The sequence below is a fragment of the Aquarana catesbeiana genome, linkage group LG05 (genome assembly GCF_042186555.1).
Source record: "Aquarana catesbeiana isolate 2022-GZ linkage group LG05, ASM4218655v1, whole genome shotgun sequence".
Taxonomy (NCBI): Eukaryota; Metazoa; Chordata; class Amphibia; order Anura; family Ranidae; genus Aquarana; species Aquarana catesbeiana.
In genome coordinates this window covers 492,806,651-492,825,399 of record NC_133328.1, presented here as the reverse complement: position 1 = coordinate 492,825,399, position 18,749 = coordinate 492,806,651, and the positions used below count along the sequence as shown (strand labels likewise).

The 18,749-nt window shown below is 43.5% G+C and overlaps 1 protein-coding gene across 1 annotated transcript in view; it reads left to right on the top strand.

The window, feature by feature from the left end:
* B4GALT6 (beta-1,4-galactosyltransferase 6) overlaps positions 1-18,749 on the top strand; it is a 136,259-nt gene that overhangs the window by 62,655 nt on the left and 54,855 nt on the right. The window contains exon 2 of the mRNA XM_073631517.1: positions 8,602-8,718. Coding sequence (XP_073487618.1) covers positions 8,602-8,718 — 117 coding nt within the window. The remainder of the gene's footprint in view (positions 1-8,601; positions 8,719-18,749) is intronic.

The window sequence follows — 18,749 nt, the reverse complement described above, 5'->3', positions numbered from 1 at the left end:
TAATGTGCCCTGCTCCCACTTATTGTGCCCTGCTCCCACTTATTGTGCCCTGCTCCCACGTAATGTGCCCTGCTCCCACGTATTGTGCCCTGCCCTCATGTAATGTGCCCTGCTCCCACGTAATGTGCCCTGCTCCCACGTAATGTGCCCTGCTCCCACGTAATGTGCCCTGCTCCCACGTTATGTGCCCTGGTCCCACGTAATGTGCCCTGGTCCCACGTAATGTGCCCTGGTCCCACGTAATGTGCCCTGGTCCCACGTAATGTGCCCTGCTCCCACGTAATGTGGCTTGCCTCCATGTAAAGGTTTACTTTAAATGTAATAGTAATGCCTTCTATTACCTCCAGTCTATCAGCCTCCACCTTCTCTAGGTTCAGATGCTGATCTTCCCTGCACATTCTTTAAAGTATTTTTTTTTTTAAACAACAAACATGTTATACTTACCTGCTCTGTGTAATGGTTTTGCACAGAGTAGCCCTGATTCTAATCTTCTGGGGTCCCCCACCGATGCTTCTGGCTCCTCCTGCCTTCGGAGTGCCCCAATAGCAAGCTGCAAATTATAGTATAGTGTGCCCCTATAGCAAGGTAAAAAACTTCTGCCTTTTAGACCCACTCACTTCCTGCCCAGGACTACATGTCCCATGAGGCATTGCTCCTCACACATTCACAAGTTCTCAGGCACTTACTGACATGTATGGCTGGTGTACTGAGCTGTATGTGTGCTGCACTGTATTTCCTGATATGTAAACAAATATTGCATTCTGTATGCAGGCCAACTAATCGGCTGGCCGATTCATCGATTATGAAAATAGTTGACAACTATTTTCATAATCGATTAGCTGTCAATCGATTCGTTTCAGCCCTAATTTACTGTGGCCATGGGAAAAAGAGGCAAGATCACGCCGCAGTCGGTAGTCAAAACGTTCCTACCCTGAATGCGATTCTTCTGTGTTCTGGAGAGGGAGGTTGAAGCTCACTTAACCGCAGCTGCTCCTAAACTCTCCTTAAAGCCTATTGACACATACGTAGGCTTTTATGGAGTTGAGTTTCGGAGCTTTGGCAAAAAAAAAAATGCCAACAGCTCCTAAACTCAAGTTTAAAAGCTGTAGTGTACATGAAGCCTTACATATCCTGTATACATTGTACATTCACATGAGTCCCTGCCCTCAAGGAGCTTACAATCTAAAGCCCCTAACTCACATTCATACATACACATACTAGGGCCAATATAGACAGGAGACAATGAACCTACCAGCATGTGTGCAAGGAAACTGGAGTCATTGGCAAATATTGCTGCCCCATGTGCTTATGTAATTGTGAACTATTCATAGCATCATGGTTTTTAATACATTGATATACACTGGTAAGATTTACATGAAGCTAATCTCTAGCTTGAGTATATCTAAAATATCAAACCCCAAATTGGATAATTCTTCATTCAGGCACGGAGGCCTTTACTTTGTATAGTGTACAGACTCTGTTGATTTGGATAGAGTAAGATGAGGAACTTTTGCCAGGTTTACCTCTTAGGAATTAGAGCAATTTTTCCATGTGAGATGTGGGCCTATTGATTCCAGCAAGACCTTTGTCATCACCTGTGATACTGAAGTCATATGTGTCATTTTTTCAGGACAGACCAGACTTTAGTTTGATCAAATCAATAAAGTCAGATAAATAAAAGAAAAAAAAATCCTATTAATAACGACAAAAAAGTAAACAGGAAAATTATGGCTAAAGGGCAAATGAAGCCCTTGTTTACACTGAGGGCGGGTTTGAAATGTTGCGAGTTTAGCTGAGCTCGCACGATTTCAAAGCTGCATTTCAGTGCAAGTTCAGGGGCAAGTTGAAAGAAATCTGTGTGATTCATGTACAGATATCTATTGAAATCAGCAAAAATAGTGCAGGGACTACTTTTGGAAATTGGCGCAGCGCGGCAAAGTCTGCATTGCACCGATTCGGACTGTGCTGTTGCCGGCAATAGGCTTCAATTTGGCATGTCAAATCGGCCCGATGTGAATGGGGGCTAAAGGATAAGGTCACCTTTCATAACACATTACCTGTTACACACATATTCAGGGTGTAACAGGTAACATGTTATGAATGCCCCGGCCTCTGCCCACCCAGCCCTGCTCTGTGAATAGAAAACTACAAGGTCTGACAGCCTTTGTGGCTCTCGGCTTGTAGTTTTCAATGACCTATCACGGTGCTGTGAGCGCTGTGGTAGTTCATTGAGTCTTCCTGTCAGAATGTATCAGCTTCGTAGGAAGTATAAGCAAGCCTATACACGCACAGATCTGTAGGAGACCTGCATGGCACCAGCGATCAGCAGATGCTTTACAGGCTCCTGCAAAAAAAAAAAAAAAATAATAATAAATGCACATTTTTATACCTGCAAAAAAAAAGTGCATTTATTTATGTATTTTTAAAGTAAACTTATCCTTTAATTACATAAGGCTGAGGGATAAATAGGTAATTTATTTAGAAATTATTTGTTTTGTTTTTTTTGTTTTTTTTTTACTTGTATGGTTGTTTAAACTATTCTTTTTTGCAAACCAAAGGAAAATTATTCAATCTTTACATAAAAGATTTAGTTAAAATACACTGTTTATCCACCTCAATACCAGGCCTATTCTGGCACTTCTCTCCTACATGTAAAAATCATCATTTTTTTTGCTAGAAAATTACTCAGAACCCCCAAATATTATATATGTTTTTTTAGCAGACACCCTAGGGAATAAAATGGCGGTCGTTGCAACTTTTTATCTCGCACAGTATTTGCGCAATAATTTTTCAAACGCTCTTTTTTTGGAAATAGAACGGTTTCATGAATTAAAAAATAACAAAAAAAGTAAAGTTAGCCCAATTTTTTTGTATAATGTGGATGATGATGTTATGCTGAGTAAATAGATACCTAACATGTCATGCTTTAAAATTGCGCACAGTCATGGAATGGCGCCAAACTTCATAACTTAAAAATCTCCATAGGCGACACTTTAAAATTTTTTACAGGTTACCAGTTTAGCGTTACAGTGGAGGTCTAGTGCTAGAATTGTTGCACACGCTCTAACGCATGCGGCGATACCTCACATATGTGGTTTGAGCGGCGTTTACATATGTGGGTGGGACTTACGTGTGCGTTCGCTTCTGATCGCGAGCTACTGGGGTCAGGGGCGTTTTTTTTTTTTTTTTATTTTACTTAATTTTTTTTATTTTTACTCTTTTTTTACATTTTTTTTTTGATCACTTTTATTCCTATTACAAAGAATGTAAACATCCCTTGTAATAGGAATCTATGTGACAGGTCCTCTTCATGGAGAGATGCGGGGTCAATAAGACCCCACATCTCTCCTCCAGGCTGGAAAGCATGAGATTGGGGGAAAAAAAACCACAGATCTCATGCTGACAGCCGCAGATTGCGGCTTCGTTTATTTCCAGGTACCCGGGCGTGATGTCATAACGTCGCGCCCGGGCCTCCGATGGTCATAGAGATGACTGGTGACCATCTGGTCACCAGTCATCTCTATCGTCCTCATCCGGCGCCAGCCGATTCTTTCTCCGGGCCCCCGATGGCACAGGAGAGCACCGGATGGCGGTGGGAGAGGGGGGCCATCCCCTCCCATCGCCTATAAGAATGATCAGGTGGCGGAACTGCCACTATGATCATTATTATCGTGCACAGAATCGCCGGCTGAAAAGAATGATATCTGAATGATGTCTGTAGCTACAGGCATCATTCAGATATCCCCCCCCAAAGTGAGGACATTTATATACAGTGGCCGGTTTTGAAGTGGTTACTGAGGCTGGGCTCACACCATTGCGAATTGGATGTGGAATGTCCCGCATCCAATTCGCAATAGCAGGAGATTTTGACCGGCTCTCTATGGAGCCGGTTCACATATCTCCGCAGAAGGTCCGGTGTGTTTTGCAAAACGCTGCACGTCTTTTGGTCCGTTTCAGGTGCGAATTCAGCCCAAACTTCGTGCTGAAATGGTGAACCAGCACACACCGGACCCTGATGTGAGACAGATCTGTCTTGGGTGTGAACCGAGCCTAAAACTGGAGCATGCAAAATTTGGTACAGCTCTGGATAGAAACCAATCTCCTCCCAGATTTTATTGCCAAAGGTTTAAATGGTTGTAAAACCTTAAAGGGGTTGTAAAGGCAGAAGGTTTTCTTTATCTAAGCATTAAGATAAAAATCCTTCTGTGTGCAGCAGCCCGTAACACTTACCCGAGGTTCCTCTCTGTCCAGCGATGTCCACGAGTGTCTCATCTGTCCGACATTCTCCTTCCTGATTGGCTGAGAGACAGCAGCGGTGCCATTGGCTCCTGCTGCTGTCAAAGTCAGCTAGCCAATCGGGGGAGAGAGAGGACCTGGGTTGGGGCTCCATGTCTGAATGGACACATGGTTGGGGCTCCATGTCTGAAATGACTCTGCTTGGGTGCCCCCATAGCAAGCTGCTTGCTGGGTGGGCACTAAACAGGAGGGAGGGGCTAGGATCACAGAGGAGGGAGCCGAGAAGAGGAGGATCTAGGCTGCTCTGTGCAAATCCCCGGGAACAGAGCAGGTAAGTATAACATGTTTGTTATTTTTATAGGAAAAAAAAACGAGAGTTTACAATCACTTTAAGGTTTTTCACCTTAATGCATTCTATGCATTAAAGCGGAACGTGAGTCATTTTTTCAGCTGTCCATTTATTAAATCTTCTGCCCTTGTTGTTTGAAATTTGGATAGTAAAACATTTTTTTTTCTGCCATATACAGCCCACTTCCTGTTTCTTGTTTGGTAAAAAGCCTAGGCTTATGACATCATACACAGCTCTCACTCTCGTGAGAGTTTGCCAGGAAGTGAGGGGGTTATGAGTCATAAGAGGGCCAATGAGAGCTGCAGAGCTGGAGGTGTGTGTCTGTGTAAATGCAGGAAGTGAACAGGCTGCAGCTTCAGCTGCCTAAAATTAAAATGGCTGCCACCAGACTGAGTGGAGGGAGATTTCTGCAACATATTTGGCAAGTACAGAATTACAGTATATATTAAAATAATAAGCAAAGTAGTTGGAGAGAAGCTTCAGAATGGCAAAGATGTTTTTATTACAAATTATGTGAGCAGACTGCAGTTCCTCTTTAAGGTGAAAAACCTTGTGTGCTGCAGCTCCCCCCAGATCCCTCCCTCTTACCTGAGCCTGATCAAATCCAGCAATGTGCACAAGCGCAGCGGCTCCAGCCCCTATCTCTTTCCTCATTGGACAGATTGATAGTTGCAGGAGCCATTGGCTCCCGCTGCGGTCAATCAAATCCAGTGACGCAGGGGGTGGGGCCGAGTCCTGCTGTCTGTGTCAATGGATGCAGCAGTGGGACTTGGGAGTGCACCTGCACGGCTTTCCGTGGGGGCACCTGATGAAGAGGGGGGCCTGGAGCGCTGGCAGGGGACCCCAGAAGAATAGGATCGGAGCTGCTTTGTGCAAAACAATTGCACAGACCAGGTATATATAGACGTGTTTGTCATTTTTATTAAAAAAAAAAAGGGGGGGTTTACAAACACTTTGATTGAACAGGCTGAAGTTAGAAGCTGATTGGCTACCATGCACAGATTCCGAGTGCTCCAGTTTTAGTCAATCTCCCCCACTGTATTTATAAATGAAAGCTGCCATTGTTTTCAGACTTCATTTCATTACAGGAGCATTCTCCTTTAAGACAGACAGTGGCCTGGACAGCTCCAGGGCTGTGGTAGTGGAAGATGTCCAGGGCGTACCAAGTACACCAAAGGTGCTGTGCAGATCACTTGCGATGTCTGTAGGATCCGAATTCATCAATACAGATTGTATGGCTGAAATCGCATCCACACCATAGGACAGTGTGAACCGCCGGCAGGTGACATGCGATGCAGGATTTCGCACTGGAATTGCGCTGGTTCCCGAATCGCATATATGTGAACCGGCACTAATGTTTTCTAGGGCATATCTGATACACCCAAGGCCCAAAACTGGTTGAAGAAGTCGCCTATTTTTATTTTTGCGTTTAAAGAATAGCCCATGAAAGAGAATATCTATCTACTGTACATATCATTGCGTGTTCGTGTATTCAAACCTGGTTTCTATGTATTCCTAGTAATTATGTGTGTGCCTTAGGCAGCTGTATTTGCTTAGTGCATATTTAGCCTGGCTTCCTGCTTAGCAATAGTGCACTGTGATGTCCTTGCTGATTCTCTGAAGTCGCTGCAAGGAGGCATCTGTGAAAATGACAGCAGCAGGCCATCTGCAGACCTTGATGACATGAAACTCCCACAGTGCTTCTGGTAGCTAGAGACCATGTGATCTATGCCTAGGTATAAGGTCATGTGAGTGTACTTGTAACAGCATATTTTATATTAATAGCAAGAACTAGGCCTTTTTTCCTCCCTCAAAAATGTGATTTGGCAATGCTTGACATATGCCCCAACGATGCATATGAAGTGTTAAAGTTGACCTGTCATTAACCTCTACATTGCCAGTTGGCATCAGTGGTGTCTAGGTTTTCTAGTCTTTGAGTGCTAGGAAGAAATGACACCTCTTGGGAGACTGTATAATTAACTTAGTGATGCTTTTCTTGGGCATCTGCCAGTGTTTCCTGGTGCTGCTAGCGATGGTCTCTGAGGTGTTACTCAATAGTAGTCAGGGGAGGTAAAAACCTTAAGCTGCGCAACAGACTAGTTTATTAGAGAGTATCCAGGAAATAAGCAGAGAGCGATAACCTGAAGATGGCACATTGGTGTGGTGGCATGCAAAATGATGCCCATATACTCTTACATATAGAAGACCTATCACAAGATGACAGTTTAAATATCAGTTACCATCTTTTTAACTCGTATTGTGTTCATTGCGGAAAATATGAACAAAGATATGAAGGACCGTATATATAGTATTCATAAGAAAAATGAAAAACCATCCAGAAGGAATAATACTTCATGCCAAACAACGCTTTTTAAGGCCCACTGGTACCACAACCCAAATGAGGTGAGGAAATATCCCAGAGCAGTCGGGTGCAGGATGAGCAATCACAGGCTGCAAACATACTGTAGTTGGGAACAAGGCTAACAAAGCTGAAACACGTTAACATTTGCTACATGTAATTATGTCTTTTATTTAGAACCAATAAACTTTTAAGAGCAAGTAAAGAGTTGTGGATCACTTTTCTTAACTCTTTCCTATGTGCAGGGCCGCTGATAAGGCAGTACAGTCAGCCCTCCTGTACTGTGTCCGGACCCGCTCATGTTCAAAAGGGGGGCCCGGGAACCTACTGAGCAGGAGGTCCAGCTGTATTGTCTTACTGCAGACACTGATCCTCTCCTGCCTCCGCTTGCAGCGTTGCCAGCTTCTCCTCTTCTTTCTCCCTCTGGATGCACGGCAGGGGGATTGGTTATAGCACATGCGCCCCTTCCATCTGCTGTCTGGGCCCCCTGTGTGCCCCTTTCCCCTGCAGCACTTCTGGCTTCCCCCCTCTCCTGCCAGCAGCTACTGTGGGCACACAGGGGAATGTTTCATGATGGAGAGCAGGGGAAGGGGCTGGTAAATATCATATCATTTACTGGCACCTTCCATTCCTGAATCACTCACTGTGTCCATTGATCATGGATGCTTAGTAAACTGTTTACTATGCTTCAGTTTGTGAATGAGCAGGAAGCCTCTGAGCGCTTCCTATTCATTCTTCTATGCAGCTGAGGCCACAGAGAAAGGGACTGATAAATCTAGGTCCTCAGTCACTTTTGGCTGGGGGAAGGAGGCCCTGTCAGGTAGGCTGTATGGGGCCCTGTGATTTCAACAGCCCTGCCTATGTGGCCAGCAGTGGTGCACTGAAAACACTGCACTCTGAGCAATAGAACAGGATCAAATGTCACTTGTGACAATTCAATAAAGTCTTGCATCTCATCAAACAAAACTTGATATACAATTATCATTATTTTGCAATGTAATTAATAAGGATAAGAATGAAACTGCTGCAGCTCGCTATATGGATCATTTTACCATATGGTACACAGTGGAAGGAATAATCCAGTTTGGATGTTACTCCTCACCAAGGCAGAGTAGTTCCGATGTCACGTTTGTCTACCTCTTCCGATTACATTGGCGCCTTTTCCTTCTGTGGAGTTATCGCTTCTAATCCTTTTCATAACATTTAATAAAATATCTGGTATGAGACCACCATCTTTATTTTATGGGATCCCCCATGGAAATTGGCATAGATTTATACATTTGTATTGGAATCCGTCTCCTGTACTCCGCACAATGGCATGCAGTCTTGGGGAGGGAGTAGCGGCATCCTGAACCAATCAGGGCTTTATGACATTGAAAATGCTTACAGGAGGGGCCTCCCTCACTGTCCAATCACAGGGTGCGGCTGATCCTAGACCAGGCGTAGTATCTGCTAAGAGGAGCAGGGGATGCATTGTAGTTGGAGGCTGGATAACAAGGGTATGTGAGTGTGTGAATCCAGGTAGAACATGTATTTCCAGTGTTTTGCAGTATGCCTTTTTAAAAAATTGTAAGTCGGTCTTTCCTGAAATACTGTATTAATTCTAATTTTTTTTTTGAAATTGCTGTTAGTCTGATTCCCGTTTTTTCTTTTGCAGCAAACACCTACCTCTTCATGGTACAAGCTCAAGGCATAATGCTACGAGACAACGTTCGAACCATTGGGCATATGCTAAGACAATATACCAATAAAAATGGTACACTAAATGGAACAGGTAATGTCATCCTCTGATTCATCTGATTTTTATTGTGTGTATTGCTTTCAACACATCTAGTCCATGGAATGAACTTTGGGTATTTTTTCTTTAATTTGCGTATTTTGGTTTATTAATTTGTTGTTACTGTATGAAAACCTTCATCTTGCTAGAAAGTGTCTTATCTACAAATTTTAGACAACATTGTTCGTATTACTGGTGTATCATAAGAGTGTTATACATTTTAAAAGCTAATGCCACAAGCCAATCATGGAGTGGTATAAGGAAAGTGGAGTCTTTAATGACAATGCTAATGCCTTTAGTGCAATCTAGGACAAAATATTGGGACTATCTTTGGTGCCTTGCTTTGGATCATATGCTCCAGTGTGTGCATATTTGATTTCTAAACACATAAGCAATATATGCAGGGAAGCAAAGACAAAGTATGGCAGCCCCAGTACTCACACCTTGAAAAGTAACATGGCGATGACTGCTCCAATGTTTTTATCCTAATGGGTTCTTTAAAGAGGTTGTAAACCCTAAAGTTTTTTCACCTTAATGCATTCTATGCATTGGGGTGAAAAACCTTTTGTAGTGCAGGCCCCCCCCCCCTTTTACTTACCTGAACTCGATTGTTCTAGCAATGGGGATGAGCACAGCCGCTCCAGCTGCTGTCTCGGGTCCTCATTGGATAGATTGATAGCAGCAGGAGCCATTGGCTCCCGCTGCTGTCAATCAAATCCAGTGACCCAGGGGGGCGGGGCTGAGTCCTGCTGTCTGTGTCAATGGACGCAGCAGCAGGATTCGGGAGCGTGTATAGAGAAGACAGATAAGTCTCTGGAAGCTTTTATGCTTGTTCACACCAGGCACAATTAAAACACATGCAGTATTGCATTTGATTTTAAAGCCTAAAGACAGCCACAATAGAAAAAAATAACAGCTGAAGGGACATAATGTACAGTTGGTAGTGTATGTCCCTTGTGCTGATGCCTCTTCTGTTAGTTGAAATCCTCCTCTGTCCGTGACCCCCACCGCCATCATAATCTTCCAGTGCGGCAGAAGGTAACAGAACGAAGGAGCTGTAACAGACTTTCATACAGCGAGTCCTGCTATTTCCACCCTTTCCACCCAGCTCCTCCATTAACAGAATCCATACTACAGCTTCTATGAATAAAACAGGATCTATGAATGGAGGACGGGCAGATGATTGAGGGGTCCACCCCCTCTATGCTTAGATCCTGTTTCATTCATTGAACCTTTAGTATGGCTTCTATGAATGGAGCAGCTGGGTGGAAAGGGTGGGCATAGTCGGGGTCCCCTGATAAGAGCCTGTGACAGCCCCTTAGTTCTTTTAACCCCAGCCACACCTGAAGGTAACAGCGGCAGTGTGGGAGGAGCCATGGATGGAAGAGGATTTGAACTAATAGACTAAGAGAAGAGAGAACAGCACAAAAGACAAGACGCATCCTACTGACTGTAAGTTATGTCCCTTGTGCTGATTTTTTCCTTTTTTTTTGGCTGCACTTAGGCTTTATTACATGTTGTAGTGTGATTTAGATTTACGTATGACTTTATTAAGATCTTTGAAAATGAATTTCACCATTGTGCCTTTAGCTAGCGAGAGGTGTATGAGGGCTTGTTTTAAAGTGCTTGTTTTGCTTGTTCAGAATTTGTAAATGCCTCAGTGTGTAGTCTGGGCATAGGTTCCTTTTGAAAAGCCTTGCCACTGTGTGTTAAAGTAGAAGTTCACCCTAACACTAAAATCTCTAAATCTACTGGCATCCATGATCTAAGACTAACCTATCTAGCCCTGTAAAGTGGAAATCGCTATACATACCTTTTTTTGAAGCTGCTCTGGTCCAGTCCCAGGCTCTGTGTAGGAGTGTGCAGGAGAGGCAGCCAACAGCAGAAGCCCCATAATAACTCTATGGGTGACATCGCTTTCCAGGCATTTTCCAGCTTTGTTAGCTGTCTTCTGCAGAGCTTCCACCGCTGGAGTCGGAGCGGCTTCAAAAAGGTATGTATAGCGATTTCTTCTTTACAGGGCTAGATAGGTTAGTCTTAGATCGTGGATGCCAGTAGATTTTAGTGTTGGAGTAGAGTTCTTCTTTAAAAGGGAACTGTAGTGAGAGCAATACGTAGGCAGCTATTGCTGAACACATTGTGAAAATTGTAGTTGCATGGATGTAATGTTGAACCATTGGCTTCAGTACATTCAGCGATCCCTACCCAGAACAAGTCTGCAGATCAGAACATCCAACTTCACTCTAAGGGCCCTTTCACACTGGGGCGGTTTGCAGGCGCTACTGCGCTAATAATAGCTCCTGCAAACCGACCCGAAAGTGCTGCTGCTTTCATTCCAGTGTGAAAGCCCAGAGGGCTTTCACACTGGAGCGATGCGCTGGCAGGACAGTAAAAAAAGTTCTGCTAGCAGCATCTTCGGAGCGAACCAAAATGAATAAAAAACCTTGCGAGCCACATACGGGTTAATGCCTTATAAAATCAAAATATAAAATCAATCATAGGCCAACATCAGCAGCAAACACTAAATCACGTTCCATAATCGTGTAAGTGAGATATAAAGACAAAAATGTGTCTGCGCTAGATGGAAAATAATAATAATGAAAACTAATAATATTAAAAATATATATAAACATACAATAGTAAGTGCTAAGTGCAAAAAGTGAACATACATATAAATCAAGGTGCTACAATAAATCAGAGATGACTGATGGTGCATACATCCAAGGTGCAAGGTGCTATATTGAACACACAAACTAAGTGCCCAATCAGAAGAAAAACAATAATGTTCCTCATATGAATCTTTGAGGTTCAACCAGTGTAAATCCAAAATTGCCTAAAGTGCCCAAAATAGTGTCCATAATCAGTAAAGCTCATCCATCACGTTCTTCAAAAGTGCAGCACCATAAAACATGCCTTAGTGCCCTCCAGTGATCCCCATAAGCATATACGCTCACCTTCCAGCGTGTGACACAGTGTTTAAACTCTGTCAAAATGTGCTTTGGAGCCACTCCTGTGCTCAAATGGAATCAGCTGTAAGGTCTCCAATGCTCCCAATTATGATTTTATGCAAGAGAAAAGAAACTCCATAGCGCAATATAGTTTAACAATAAAGAATATTTATTAAAATGTATATAAAACTCACCCCTTGCTGGGGTACTCACATGCTACAGGTGCGTCAGTGCACCCTTCTATATAAGCATCGTAACGGTATGGCGTGCGGTGCGGTGTGTGCCTCCAAATCTCCTGCTCTCTCTGTCTGCTGACAGCTCCGTCCAGGCCCCTCCCCTTCGGAGCGGAGTGTATACCGCTCCTTCACCGCTCCTGCCCATTGAAATCAATGGGACGGCGCGGCTATACCGTCAGCAAAGCCCCTCTGCAGAGGCGCTTTGCGGTGGTTTTTAACCATTTCTCGGCCGCTAGCAAGGGGTAAAACCGCCCCGCTAGCGGCCGCATACCAACTATTGTAAGCGGCGCTTTACTGTCGCCGCCCGCCCCAGTGTGAAAGGGCCCTAACACAACTTGTCTCATGATTGTATCTACTGAAGTCAGAGACAGGCAGATGACTAGCATCTTCAGCAATGGCAGGCTTCATGTTCTTGTTCGTACTAGTTTCTTTTTTAGCGAGATTTCTTTCCTTCCCCTCCCTTTGCACTTGTCTGGTATTCATACTAATAATGTGTACATTTTTTTTTGTAGCAGCTTCCCTGTTTCTATGAATAGAATAATGATGGTTTTGAAATGTCATAATACATGTAAAGCCTTTGTTTCTTGAGGATCTTCATAATCCCTTGATTCCTCCCAGAAACTTTAAAACAAAATAGTGACATAGCAGAACTTGATGTATATGACAGTACTGGGGCAGGTCAGTCTGAGAGTGTTTTGCTAAAAAACAATGTGGGAATTCGTGAAGGGGTCTATGACACCCTTTAGAATTCTGTTGGGGCGCAGCTTCAAAAGTAGTGGTGCTTGCACCCAATTCATGTTCCTGTCGGTGACCGGTACATGGATTTGTCCGTTTTTGCACTGGGGAAGGAATATCCATACTGCAAACTTCTTCCCCAGTGCACCCCAGCCTTGCCTCCCCTAATTCTTCCAGTTCTCTGATGAATTCTCTCATTTTAAAAAAGTACGGTTGTTGGTATCCCAGTGGCAATGTATAGACTCCTGTAGAGCACTGCCAGGGCTTATGTATACATGCCTTCTTCAGCATCTTGGGTGCCCCATATCATTTGGAATAAACAACCCTTTTCTTTTGCCAGTCTTTACAGAAAGCACTGCCAAATGTGAACTCTTCTACTTGTAAAAACTCATTGGTGCATTATCAAGTCTGTGGCCCCCATGATGCCACCATTTTGCCATGGGAATCGAGGGCTTTATGTTGACTTGGCAAAAAAGTCATCATTGAATCATTGTTTAGCCTGTTTTTATATGGCAAACATTTCTGAAAGGGGGAGTGCATTTGAAACCATTTATAAAGGTACAACTTGGGTATTCGACTCACTTTTAGTACCTGCTTGGCCATTCTGGAGTGGTTCTGTTTGGTGCCATTACAGCACTGACAGATATATTATGTGGACACAGGTTCAATTTGACCTGCAATCCTGGTGATTTAAAGTAACCCTACCACTATGATGCTGAAACAAAAATAAAGGCAGTCTGTAAAACAAGAAGATGTATAATTACTATATACTTACCTCTCCAGCAGCCCTATATAATAAAAAAAAAAACAGTGTTGATCCCGTGCTGCTGCAAGTATGGGACACTTCGGGTGTGTTGAATTCCTGCTCTTCTGCCACATGCTGTGGCACCTCCCACTGACTTTTATGTCATGTAGTGACCCCTTGGCCCCATTCACACTTGGCGATTTGGAATTGCCGTAATCCTGCCTGTGATTCCAAAAAACGTGCAGCGAGCATTGGGGTGCTGTAATAATATCATCCCAAACACAGTGCAATTGTTTTATTTATTTATTTTTTTTAAGGCGTGACAAAATTGTCGCAAAACAAGCTTAAAATTGTGCGAAGCTCGTCACCCAGAAAGTAGCCGAAGCCATTTTCGGGCGACAAATGTACATAGGGCAGCCCATTAAAATCAATGGACTGGCCTGTGCATGACATGCAGAAACGCGTGTAAATTGCATTTTTAAAAAAAACAGCTTTCCCGATATGCAATATTTCAATGAGGCCAGTGACGGTCACTTACAGCGGTAGTAAACCGCTGGGTGTTTTTTTTTTTTTTCCCCTAACCTGCAAGGTAATGTCATAATGTTCTATTATCGCATCGCATACTAGCACATTGTGTTAAACTTGCCTGAAAACAAAGCCTTCCAGCATCACACTGTCACCGCTGCAGGCACTTCCATCCGACTGTGTGACTGGCCGGAGCCGCGATGACGGCACTTTTACGGCACAGGACTCTAAAGGAACGGCCCAGGTGATGTCATTGGCTGCATGTGCAGTAAATATCTCCTAAACGTTGCATGTTTAGGAGATATTTACAGTACCTATAGGCAAGCCTTATTATAGGCTTACCTATAGGTAAAAGTCCGAGATGGGAGTTTACTTCCTCTTTAAAAGCAAGGCAGGCAAAGGGCTGAACATATTCCTGCTTGTGTCTTCTTTTTTTCTTTTTTTCTTTTTTTTTTTTTGTATCCTCCAGAAACCAAGTAAAAATTGTTACAAACTTAATATTTGATACCTGTTTTGATAAACTAACGTATCAGTATCTGGTTCGATGAATGAAGTAGCAATTCTCATTGAATTCTCAAGGTGCTCATCAGATATATCTAATTATGCCCTTTTGTGTGCTTCATCCTTGAAAATAGTTGCAATCTTTGTTAGAAAGAAAAAATAAAATAGTTGCTCACCAATTTAAGTGGTGTCGAAAACTGATGTCATGAATAAGGCGTGATTGTGAAGAGTGGGAGATCTTCCTTTGGGAAGATAAAACGTATAACAATCCAGTAAAGAGAATTTTTCTTTAAACGCATGTGTTCGCTAAGTGCAAATGCATATTTACAAGAAATTCAACATTTTTAAGTAAATTTATGATTTTGTGTTGGGCCCTATTCACAGCCATCTCTGGCTGCAGGTTGGACACCCCTGATATAGACATTTCCTTATGTTTTTTTTTTTTTTTTTGGATGAACGGGTATTTTTAGACCCCCAAGAAACATCTACTATTTTTATGGTTCTTTTGACTTTTACTGGAATAAAATTGTGTGATATGGTGCTTCATTTCTTGCTGTTTTGCATTACAAACCAAGGAAACTGCAGAGATCTGCCAGAGTGTAGAGGCTTACGTGCCTTGTATCCAGATTGCCTACATGAAAATCATTACAATATTAGTGAATAGCACCACCAACCTTGCGGGTTCATTTCTATCTCTCCAATTTTCCCATTACCTTGGTAGTCATTGTAGGTGGGAGATCATTCTGTCATTGCTCGCTGCTCTTGGAACCTCTACCAACCTCTGGAGGAACCCTAATGTTCCACAGAACCCTCGTTGATATCCTGCTTTAGATCTCAAAGTTTACATAGCATAGAGCAGGTCAAATGAAATCAGAAATATTTATATGATTTGCATGTAATATATGTAACAGCAGTGGCCTACGCATTTCCTCAGTCTGCTTTTATAAGGCTAGTTGCTTAAATCACTTCATGCCCCTGGGAATACTTATCAGAAAATAACATCTATCTAGGCAGTTCATATTCAAGTTCAAGCTGTTGCTATTAATTCCATTCTAGAAAACCAAAACAGGAAGCTTTGAACAGCTAATAACAAATTACCCCTTATAAACCAGAAAAAGGATTGCTAATGGATTGGAGGAACCGATATTTTATTCTCTACATGAGTACAAATACTTAATGGAAAAAACTGTGCTGTTGTCATGGTACAAGGTTCTCTAACTCGCAGTCAATGGTTTACTTCTGACATTAATAGATCCTGCAGCTCACAGCAGAGGTTGTATTTAAAGCAGTCATCTAGACAAGAAGTATATCTTCTCCCAGTGAGGTTTGCTGACTACACTTTTTTAGTACGACATGGAAAAGTAGACCGAAGAAACCATATCAAACGAACATATCCACATGGACAAGTTTATTGTAGAGAAATGATATATATTCATCCTTTAGGCAGAGCACAGAAAACAGCATTGCCTTTGAAAGGTTTTCTGGGTTTCATGCCAGAATACACCTTTACATTTTAATGCAACTTGTGTAATGCAGAACTAAAAGTATAAAACGGTGAGCAGGCGTTTATCGCAAAAGAGACACGCTGTGTCTATTCTGCAATAACTTACCTGCCTGTTCGTAGTCATCTTTAACGTGGTTGTAAAGGCAGAAGGTTTTTTTTTTTATTTTCATGCATTTTATGCATGAAAATAAAAAAACTTCTGTGTGCAGCAGCACCCCTCAGCCCCACTAATACTTACCTGAGCCCCATCTCGATCCAGCGATTTTCCATGAGAGACTTAGCTGTCCAGGACTCTCCCTCATTGGCTGAGACAGCAGCGCGGCACCATTGGCTCCCGCTGCTGTCAATCAAAGTCAGCAAGCCAATGAGGAGAGAAAGGGGGCAGGGCCGGGCCGCAGCTCCGTGTCTGAATGGACGCAGGGAGCTGCATCTCAGGTGCCCCATAGCAAGCTGCTTGCTGTGGGGGCACTCAGCAGGAGGGAGGGGCCAGGAGCACTGAAGAGGGACCAGAGAAGTGGAGGATCTGGGCTGTTCTGCGAAAAAACACTACACAAAGGAGGTATGTGTGACATGTTTATTTTTAATGAAGAAAAAACAGGACTTTACAATCGCTTTAAAATGGACCTGCACAGTCACTTTCTTGGCATTGTGCCTGTGTGCCCGCTGGTCGGAAAGCCGAACAAAGCCGGGATTGGCTTTGATCAACTCTCCACTATGGTAACTCAAAAAGCTATGACCTGACATCACTTTCGGTTTACCCGGATGTCAATGGTGCCATATTTAAAACATCAAAAGCATTAGAAAATGCTGATCTTGGTGTTTTGAATGCTGTTAAGGGCAGAGGAGAAATTTGAGGTCCGCTGCTGTATAAGCCAATGAGGAGGGAGAGACCTGGGAGAGCTGCTGCTATAATGCACATCGCTGGATCGAGATGGGGCTCAGGTAAGTATAAGGGGGACTGGGGGGAAGCTGCACCCTGAGGGTTTTTTACCTTTCTGCCTTTAGAACCACTTTAATTTAGACCTGGGCAAATTGCAGCTCCATGGCCACATCTGACCCTTTGGCTGTCCTTATCCGGCCCTCAATGCCCCCACTGTCAGCATGCAGTGAGGAAGATGACAGGATCAGAGAGGAACAGACAGATGTCCATATGGAGAGCTGTGAGCACTGGAAGGAAAGAGCCGAGGAACTGTTCGATACAGCAGGGAGGCTCAGTTCTAATGGGAGAATGTTGCCTAGGAGTCATCTTGATGCTATCCCGCCTTCCCTTGGGAAGATGAATTGCCCACCCTTGGGTTAATTAGTGGCCCCGTAGAGGAAAATTGTATTAAATTCATTAGCAGCGCAAAGACCATATGCTGACGTTTTGGTTACAATGGTTTGGCCTCAGAATGCAAGTAGATAACCTAAGTTACTATCTCTTTCTGAAAGAGACTATAGTCTGTAATTTTCACAAATTGCCCAATAAAAATAAAGCAAATTGTCACTCAGCATTACCATTGAAAGTAGCCATTAACACAACAGTGTGTTATTAAAGTCGTAGTAAACTCTTGCTAAAAAAAAAGAGCTCCTCCAGCAGGTTTAAGCCACTGCATACTACTACATTATGGCAGGCATGCCTAAAAACAGAGGTCTCCAGCGCTGCTATCTTCACCCAGTCTTTCTTTCTGGGTTTCCTATCTTCGGCCGTTTGAATGGCCACACTGAGGTGACGTTACCTCCGCACATGTGCACATGAGTCATTTCACTATGGCATGCAGAGCGTGCCATAGATGGGGGTCTGAACTCTAGGGGGTCTCCTGTTATAAAACCCCTGCCTGTCAGCGGATTTTTATATATTGACTTTACTGATTGCAGCGGGCTCATATATTTATACACACAACCAAGAATATAAAGGCAGCTGTACAGACTGATTCATTATTTTACCTTTTTAACTAATTACGTGCAAGTGTAAATCAAAGAAAAAAAAACGAATGCAGTCACACTCACCGCATCTAAGCATTGGTAAGCTACAGTATATTACATTTTTAGGTTTTGGGCTTATTACGGCTTTTAGAGCTCTTGCACACTGGGGCGGTTTGCATTCGCTATTGCGCTAATAATAGCGCCTGCAAACCGCCCCGAAAGTGCCGCTGCTTTCATTCCAGTGTGAAAGCCCCAAGGGCTTGCACACTGGAGCGATGCGCTGGCAGGACGGTAAAAAAAGTCCTGCCAGCAGCATCTTCGGAGCGGTGAAGGAGCGGTGTGTATACCGCTCCTTTACCGCTCCTGCCCATTGAAATCAATGGGACGGCGCGGCTATACCGCCGGCAAAGCGCCTCTGCAGAGGCGCTTTGCGGTGGTATTTAACCCTTTCTCGGCCGCTAGCAGGGGTAAAACCGCCCCGCTAGCGGCCGCATACCGACGGTAAAACGCCGCTAATAATAGTGGCGTTTTACCGCCGACGCCGCCCCCCGCCCCAGTGTGCAAGGGCTCTAAAGCTGAATTGCAGGCATGGAATGGACTAATGTAAGTATGTATATTCCTTACCTGGCCAGTTCCTGTGGAAGTAGAGAATCATGTTAGTAGCCACCACTTCAGTAATCCTCACTGTCTTCCAGATTTGTGCCAAGTGGCTGCTCTGCTGCATAGTAACCACAGGTAGTGGCGGCTACTACAGCGATTCTCTGCTTGCACAGGGATTGGCCAGGTATGGAATATGTATACTTGCATTGGTAGAAGCTGGACCATTGTAACTATAAAAAAAATCCATACCTGGAGTTCAGCTTTTTATTATACAGATTTTATTTAACGCGCACAGTTTGCACGGCACTTTACAACATGAAGGCAGACAG